This window comes from Centroberyx affinis, unplaced genomic scaffold, assembly GCF_046629955.1.
Source record: "Centroberyx affinis isolate AG114_WGS23_722 - 3 ecotype Tasmania unplaced genomic scaffold, CSIRO-AGI_Caff_v1 ptg001046l_1, whole genome shotgun sequence".
Taxonomy (NCBI): Eukaryota; Metazoa; Chordata; class Actinopteri; order Beryciformes; family Berycidae; genus Centroberyx; species Centroberyx affinis.
In genome coordinates this window covers 240,001-248,932 of record NW_027279600.1, presented here as the reverse complement: position 1 = coordinate 248,932, position 8,932 = coordinate 240,001, and the positions used below count along the sequence as shown (strand labels likewise).

Below are 8,932 nucleotides of genomic sequence, written 5' to 3'. Positions count from 1 at the left end.
TTATTAAAAACATCTTTAATAGAGTAATTCTTTTGATATCCATCTTATATAAAGTAATTCAGTGAGCAATAATAACAATTATAAGAATACACACTTTGAACAATACATTGTAGAGCAAGGCAGGCTTTGTTGATCCTTTATGGCCCAAGATAATAGGACTAAAGCTTCAGCTAGAGCGAGCAGACTGAACCAGAGTGAGGAATAAAGAGGTGCTAACAAGATTACCAACTGCCATCACTCTATCCCACCACAGAAATAAGTGAGGGCCCTATCCCGTTCATACCCAATATAGAACAGACATGCTGCGGCATTTATACAGTTGAAGGTCAAAAAAGATTTATTCCGCTTTTTTGTCTTGCCTTTTGCAGTCCGAGTCAATCATGTTAACTACAGTTATAAACGTAGTGTTTTTTTTTAGCTTGGGTCACTCACGGTCACTTGCCGGCCCTCTGTTGGCACTGCATTCCTCCACAGAATATGGAAAAAATAAATATACAAGTTTACAAAGTCCAAATACCCATGATGCCTTTGACAGGCGCATTGGGAAAGCCTCTCAGGACACACTGTGCTGCGTCAGCATGCTTCAGTCACTGTATTGAAAGCTCTAACCCCACTGGCATGCGTGAATGATTGATGATGCTTCTCAGAGCTGCAGCCTTAATGAGTTCATTGCATTAATTGTATATTTAAATCCTTGAGACCTTTTGGAGGAGGATGCCTTTGACGCTACTTGTGTTGTTGCTTTATCACACACTCAAGTCTTTCTTTCTCTCACACTCCCCTCCTGTCACTACTGTGTCTTGGGCGTGGCAAAGTCCCAGGCGGTATCCTGAGCACACTTCCACATGGCACGCACCAGCCGAGTGAAGCCCATGTCTTTGGGTTTCTCCAGCCCACGCATCAGCCGCTGCTTCATAATGGCTATGAACTCCTTATTACTAAGCTCTCCGTTCCCTGAGGAAGATGGAGGGAGGGATATGAAATAACGATGAAACGATGATGAAATAACAGAGGAGGAGTAGGTAAGAGGAAGAGATGAGGAGAGATGATTTCCATTTAGTGATGATTTACGCCATCCCTCAACGGAGGAGATATTTTGTTTTACATAAATAAATATTTGCAGTGGAGCTATGATGCTCTGTCATGATGAACTTGGGAGTAAAAGCCTGCCAGCTACTTACCATCACAGTCGAACAGAGCGAACACCACATCGCACACGTGGTCCGACAGCTCCACCTTGGCCACGGTGCGGGCTACCTGCTTCATAGTGGCTAGTGTGTGTGTGTGTGGGGGGGGGTGGGTTGGGGGGGGGGCAGCAGAGAGAGAGAGAGAGATTTACAGTTTGTGCAGAAGAGTAATAAAGGTGCAAGCGGACACAGACTCAAATGAACACGAGCCAGCTCATAAATGGCCCATTTGGAGGACATTGCGTGCGAGTCAAGCTGCTTTGGATCAATAGCAGACGGAGCTCCCGTTCACCAGGGGGACTATCTGATAGATATGAGAAAGGGAAAGGAGAAGGGGCTGCAAGTGGAAGAGGGAAGACGAGGAGGAGAGCACAGAAGCAGACAGCTCTAAGATATCCAACTGAGAATGAGACTGGCTGGCTGAGAGGAATGAGAAGGGGAGGGATGGGGGTACAGAGCGAGAGATGGAAATGGAGAGAGGGAGAGGGACGGGAGGAAAGAGAGCCCCAGGGTCATAACAGAAAAAACAAAGATGGTAAAATGATAAGAAAAAAAAACTCCTTAGTCTTGACCAGAATTACTGATTATCAGAGACTTCAAAGGCACAGGAGTGGAGAGGCGGAAAGAAATAGAATATGAGAAACGGGAGAGGCCCCACGATGAAGAGAGTAAGGTCTGAGAAAATAGTCCTACAAATGGACAAAGAAAAAAACCCAAAAAAAACACATCACTCCACAGAGAATCTCATTAGAGGACGTCTTTTCCAGCTTTGAGAAGGCAATGTGCAGTGACGGGGTAACTCACTCGCTTCGGATAAATTGGAAAGAAAGGGTGTGAAGTCAAAGGACGTGAAAGCAAGACGGAGAAGAAAATGAAAAGAAAGAGAAAGACATATGGTAAGAGAGAGAGTGAGAAAAAGAATGAAAGAGAAGAGTTCCTCTTGGCCTGAACAGTAGAAAGACAACGGGAGGACAGGGATAATTTACAGATGCATGCCTGGCAGTTCTCCATAGACCCAGAGCAGCCTGCTGTTTTCAATACCCACACACACACACACACACACACACACACACATACACACACACACTCCACTCACCTCTAATCACACACACATAGACTCACAAACATACCAACACAGACACACACAAATACAAAGACACACAGGCAGACCATGGCTTGTTACTGTGCAGACATGCTCTTGAAACCATACACTGAAAACAAGCACTTCGGGGTAGAGCCTTCGCTTCTCAAAGCAGCAGCTGTGCCATCAGTGAATCAGAACTAATGGATCTGCCGACAGAAAACATCTGGAGTCCTATCAAGGAGCTGAATCACTGCAATCAATGAAGGAAAGACTGGCTCATAAAACAATCGGCGCGTTATTAAGGCTACAGGTTTTGCGCTGCTCCCTCGCATTTTAATTGGCTCTGATTGTTAAGATCTGACAGACGAGATTCACACTGAATTCAGATGTAATGAATGGAGGAGCGGAAGCGAAACTAATTTACCGGTTGATTTTACACTTGGTAATTGGAAATGTCTTTTTGAATATCCCTCCTAGAGACACACACACTGAGCTCCCTACACTGTACTGTATGCAGTTCTTGGGAAGAACTAGAGTGCAGGATCAGCCACAGTGTAGCCCTCCTGGGTAGTTTGATGTTCGATGCCTTGCCCCACGGCACTTTGGAAGTGTTGGTGGGAAGCATTTGTCACCAGCCACCCTCCAGTCATCTGCTCACAACTTGAATATACCCTCCTGGTGCTGGGGATTGAACCAGCACCCATGTGATTATTGGTCAGTCTCTCTACCTCCAGTCCAACCTGTCTCTTCCCCTAATGATGATGTTGGCAGGTGTCTGTGGGGAACAGTCGCCCGCACTGTCAAGTAGGAAGCGATTTGTCATGTATATATCTCCATGGTCCTTGGGTTTAGGCATATATTCTTCTGCAGGCCTGCTCATTGGAGGAGGCATAGCAATAGATAAATGGACGGATGGACGAACAGATGACAAATGGGTGGAGGAGCAGAGGAGAGCAAAGCAGAGCTAGGATTGGGAGCAAAGCCAGGAGAAATGAGATGCAGGGAGGGGATCTGGCTGGCTGGGTGTTAACAGCTGGGGAGAGACGGAGCTGTGGAGGGGGAAGGATGGTAAACGGCGAAGTTCAGGGTGAGAGCAAGAACAGGAAAGTCTAGGGGGTGAGGAGGAAGAAAGAGAGCAAGAGGAAAGAGGATGAGGGGCTGTACCTTTATCTATGGAAGCTCCAGCCATGTGGTAGAAACTCAGGGCCGTGTCCACGTCGTTCACGTTCTTGAGGAAAGTGAAGAAGTTCTCCACCTCCTCAAATGTGATGCCCTACACAAGGAGGGGAAAAGATATGATTGACTGAGAAAAACTTTGGTGAGAACAAATCATTTCGGCGGTTTTATCTGAGCCACTAGACTATCCTGTGAGGAATCAGTCAAATATCAGGACAAGAGCTGCAACTTCACAATTCCATTTAGGGAGCAGCTCAACAGTGTGACACAATGACAAGAGGAAGGGGGCAGAACCATTCGACACACATGGATGAACAGCGAGACACGAACGGACAGGGGAACAGGCTGTCTAAGACACACACACATGAACACATATAAAGAGACGCACACTCACACAGCTGCCACAATGCTGATGAGCTCCTTTGCAAAAAGAGCGAGCAGCTGGTCTTGTACAGTAAATAACACTTTCCTCATTTATCGCGCAGGTAATGTCAGCACAGAGACTGAGACAAAGGAACGGATGGAAGAAAAGAGAGAGAGAGAAGCTTACTGCAGTCTAATGCCTCAGAGAGGCTGAGCTATGGCAGCACCTGTGTTTTTCTCATGCCTGGGGGGAATAGTAGTTTCCTTTCCCTCCACCTTCTTTTCTCTGCTAACTGTTGCATTTAACCATCAAACCGGCCTTATCATAACTCTGTCTGACATTTATGCAAATCAAAATATGCCGCTATGTGCTTGCTATCTTGCAAAAAAAAAAAGAAAAAAGAGGGAGCTATTTCACTGCAACGCCTTTGGGAAAATGCATAGGTGTAACATGAATACAGCTAATTAACTGATGGGGCTCATTACACTGAAGCGGAACAGCATGAAACCAGAACGCTGGAGATAGGGAGGGGGTACTCATATACTCATTTTGACTTCCAGCTCTCTTGATCTTTAATATTTTTGCATTTTTCCCCCTCTAGGCCTGTCCTAGTGGAGCTAGTTTACTTGCCTACTGCAATGTGGCAGTGAGTGGTGATAGAGGGGGGAATGGAGAGCATTAGGAGAGAGGGATAGGTGACAGAAAGTCAAAAGACATTTTTTTTGTTAGAAACCTTGCAGCTGTTGCGCGCCATGTCATGCCGATACTCCCATCTGAACTGAATGGAAGTGAATAAGGAGATGTTGATAGATGGAAGAGCAGACAGGGAGGGGGGTCAGAGCCTGAAGAAAACAGATGATGTGGGAGACGAAGAAGGAGCGCGAGGCTGTGGGGGACACAGACAGAGGGAGACAGGGATCTCTCTCCCACGGCTTATTGAGGAGCTCAGAGGCTGATGGGAGGCCTAATTTCTGCCCTCCTGCTGAGCAGTGGTGCGCTCTGTATTCGGTCGCCACGAACAGAGATGGAGGAAGGTAGAGAAAGGAGGAGGAGAGGGAGTGAGAGTTGGACAGGTAGATAGAGGACGGCTCTGACTGTGCTGTCCTCTCAGTGATGTATTACCTTTCATCCTGTCTCTCTCTCTCACACACACTCACTCACAAGGCCCCGGAACAATCTCCTTTTCCTTCAGGCACACACAGTCTCTGACGCATCCTCGCACGCACATACTTCAACACTCACACCACCCCATACCACACATTACCACTGCATACCAATGCCTTATCTCAGAGCTCCATAATACATTCGCACAAACACACACACACACACACACACACATAAACACACACACACACACACACAGAGGTTTGTATACCTGCGCATCCTTGAACATCTTCTTCAAGCCCTTCTGCATCTGCTTGAGTTTACGAGACTGGACGCCACTGTAGGCCAGCAGCATACCCCCAAACTGTCTCTCTGTGATTCTACCGTCCGAAGGGTCATTCCTCTCAAACTGGAGGGGAGAGAGAGATAGATGAAGATTGACTGCTGTGTGGCGGGAGAAAGGAATTAATGGGAGGGGGAGGGCAGGGGAGATGGGAAACAGTAAACACTGGTGTCAGGCTTCAAGTTGAATCATGCCTGGAAGCTGGTGTTGGTGACATTAATTCTGCATGTGCATTTTTACAATGTTCCGCTGCAGTATGGCTTAGCAACACTGGGCCTTGGCTGTGTCAGGTCAATCCAGCTGATTTATATCTGAGGCTGCTCGACAGCCATAGGGTTCCCTCCCTCCCTTCTCTCTCAACATGCCGACCTCTCAAAATGCTAATTCCACACACTTCTGAGAGGCAGCTCATGACTAAGCCAAAATAAGCCTGGAGTGAATATTTTGAGTGCTGTTTTGAAATGCAGCAGACAACTATTTCAGGGGCGATCTGACCATTGATGTACACAAGAATGAAAGTCCCATTTAAGACTAGTTCGTACGTTCCCATCACTATGCATGGACATATAAGAGTTTGTAGTGGACAGCCTGATAGATAGGTTTTTCCCTATCTGCCCATTCCTGCATTTAGAAGATCTACATTCAATGCTCTGAAACCAGATTCCAATTTAACACTAAGTACATGCCTCTACTAGGGAATTCACCAGCTAGAGGTATGAAGAGAGCTATAGGAGCGAGTTAGAGAGTGAGAGAGAATGAGAAGAAGGAAGCCAGGGATAGAAATAGCCATCCTGCCAAAAGATGGATACAGCTGGTGAAATATGGCCCAGTGTGAGCTGCAGCCTCAGCAATTAGGGAGAGAGAGAGAGAGGGAGAAAGATAGAGAGAGAGAGACTTAAGGAAGAGGATTATCCAAGTTAAAACACTGTCGTCCTTATCTGTGGCGTTATGATTTCACTCCCTGAGCGTTGTGATATCATTAAGACCTGACAAATACTGCTTTGTTTCTGGCAGATGCTCAGACTCAAGTCCTATTCTTGGCGCTTCAGATGACAGCGCACATTACGGTTCGGAGTGTCAGCAAGGCAGTATGCACGCTAATTAATAGAATAACCATATGCTCAACAACAACAATCAGTAGAGGTTACTGTGGAGGCAGGGGAGAGGGCTGAGGGGCTCAGGTGTCGCACAGAGGAGAAAGAGACAGAGGTTGTTTTTTATCCTCAACTCTCACAGCCCTGAGAGAGTGACATTCACCAGCACTGACAGACAATCCACACATCCCTTATTCATCCTCCTCCTCCCTTTTTTTCCCCTTTATCTTGTGCCTGGCACTCACCTGTCACTCCCTCCTCTTGTCCTCTCCTGGCCCTCACACTTCATTTATTGGTTTATGTTTATATTTAACAGGGATTTTACATTTACACCCCCATTTTTGTCTGTAGTCCCTGGACTGGCGCAGAGAAGACTAAAATTTACAGCGAAGCGGCAACATTCAGATTAATCCAAGTTCAATTACTATACACAGTGGCACAGTAAAATAGTAGCACACTATTCACGGTGTAATATACTCTTCCTCCACTCCTTCTCTCTGCCCCTCCATCACCTCTAGTTTGAGCACGTCATGCTGCAGTTTCCTCTGAAATTCCAGGAAGCTGCCGATGGTCAGCTTGCCCTTCAGGTCAGCTCCAAAGAAGTATGTGGTGAGAGCGGAGCTGCAGCCGGCCGTCTTCAGGGTGTTGCCTGTGGTGGAGCGGTCGCGGTGTCGCATGCCCATACTGGTCTGAGAACGGATGATACTCTGGACCTGGGGGTGGGATGGGACGGGGGAACCACGTCAACCATGTTGAGTAGGCAGTAGGAGAAGGTATACATGACTGAAGACTTTCAGGAGTACATAAATAAATCAGAATTACGATAGCAATTGTTTATCAAATGGATTGATTTCACGCCCACGGGCCAGAAGAATACATTCTAGCAGAAAACCAGACAGTGAGGTTTTTGTATACGCCACAAGTAAAATAAGCTGGATTTTAAAATACAGAGCAATTATTCAGTAGCTTCCCATTTCCAAACAGTTCCACTCACAAAGATGGAATTTCACATAAAAGCCACTCTCTCGGATAATGAGGTCAGACTTAAAAAACCTCTAGGAGGATGATAAAAGGAACAGCAGTGATACTTTGCATTACAAACCCTATCAGATCCAGTGCTATAGATATTGATATACACTGCAATATGATAGCACTTATCTTTTTCCTCTGAGACAAAGTCACAGTGGCGCACACCGGTGCAGAGGCTAGACCATTATTAGGGGTTACTGTAATGCAATCTGGAGCTAGATACAGAGGTATACCCCAATCTAGTGGGCTGGTAATTTCGACCTTGTGCCACTGTTTGTACATTGTAGTTGTGTGTGTGTGTGTATCTGTTGTGACTACTATATGCAAGTTGTGCTGTTAATCATATTCTAACCTGTTCAAACTCCTCCAGGTCCACCTCTCCATCGCCATTCAGATCAAACATCTTGAAAGCAATCTCAAAGTTCCTCTGGGGAGCTGGAGACCACAGGACACACACACACACACACACACACACACACACACACACACACACACACACACACACACACACACACACACACACACACACACACACACACACACACACACACACACACACACACACACACACACACACACACACACACACACACACAAACAAAGGAACACATACTGAAATCAATACAACACAATATGAAAACAACAGGACACACTGGATCGACCCAAACAACAGCTAAGGAGTTCAATATTGCCTCAATCACTATGCATCAGCTCACTTGATGGCGAGCAGATGCTGCTACGGAGCATCTTCAGCCTCCACCTCGTCTCCCCAAGGTGCAACATGGGGAGCTTTAGGTGCCCTTTTGTGCCAACAGCCATCAGACTGTACAATGTTTCTCATCCAAACGGCCCCAGCCTCAGCCAACTAGCAGGGTGCTGAAGCAGGACGCCTGCACTCTCTGTACAAACTATCCTGCAGTACAACAATTTCCGCACTGTTTTTCCAATCTGTACATTCTCTGCATATAACATTTTTTCTGTACAGCTATCTCCTGCCATCTTCTGATAATGACAGCGATATTGAGAACGGACAATAATGATGTGTTTTTGTGCATGTGTTTTGCATATTGTCCATCCGTGGTTTTATATACACAAACAATCTGTACATCTGCTTCTTTTAAGTGAATATAATGTCAAGGTGTACAGTATTTTTTACAATACACGCCTGGATACTATACATACAGTATGTATGTCCTTCCATAGACTTGTTAATGTGAATACGACGCATTTTGCACATTAGGTATACTTGTTATAAATTAACTTATCTAATTTCTTCATATTCCTATATCTTTCACATTCATATATTTTGGATTTCTATTGATATCTTAATATTTCCAACTATTTCATACTGCATATATTTCCATGTCAAATGCAGCATTTATTTATTTATATTTACATGCAGAATATTTTCATACTTACACTGCATTCAGTCTTTCTTTGCCTCATTAAGTTCTACTACTATTATCTTACATACCCTAATAAAAAAATGCTAAAATCCATACTTCCCCCCCCCCCAATACTTAAAATTCAAATGTAAACTGTCACTTGCAT

The 8,932-nt window shown here is 45.4% G+C and overlaps 1 protein-coding gene across 3 annotated transcripts in view; it reads right to left on the bottom strand.

Moving 5' to 3' along the window:
* Positions 1-8,932, bottom strand: part of micu1 (mitochondrial calcium uptake 1) — a 33,779-nt gene continuing 24,847 nt past the window's right edge. For all 3 annotated transcript variants that reach the window (XM_071522933.1, XM_071522934.1, XM_071522932.1), the window contains 6 exons: positions 7,734-7,816; positions 6,865-7,065; positions 5,187-5,324; positions 3,436-3,544; positions 1,182-1,271; positions 1-954 (listed from right to left, as the gene is read on the bottom strand). In XM_071522933.1, the coding sequence (XP_071379034.1) occupies positions 791-954; positions 1,182-1,271; positions 3,436-3,544; positions 5,187-5,324; positions 6,865-7,065; positions 7,734-7,816 (785 nt within the window). In that variant the 3' untranslated portion in view covers positions 1-790. The remainder of the gene's footprint in view (positions 955-1,181; positions 1,272-3,435; positions 3,545-5,186; positions 5,325-6,864; positions 7,066-7,733; positions 7,817-8,932) is intronic.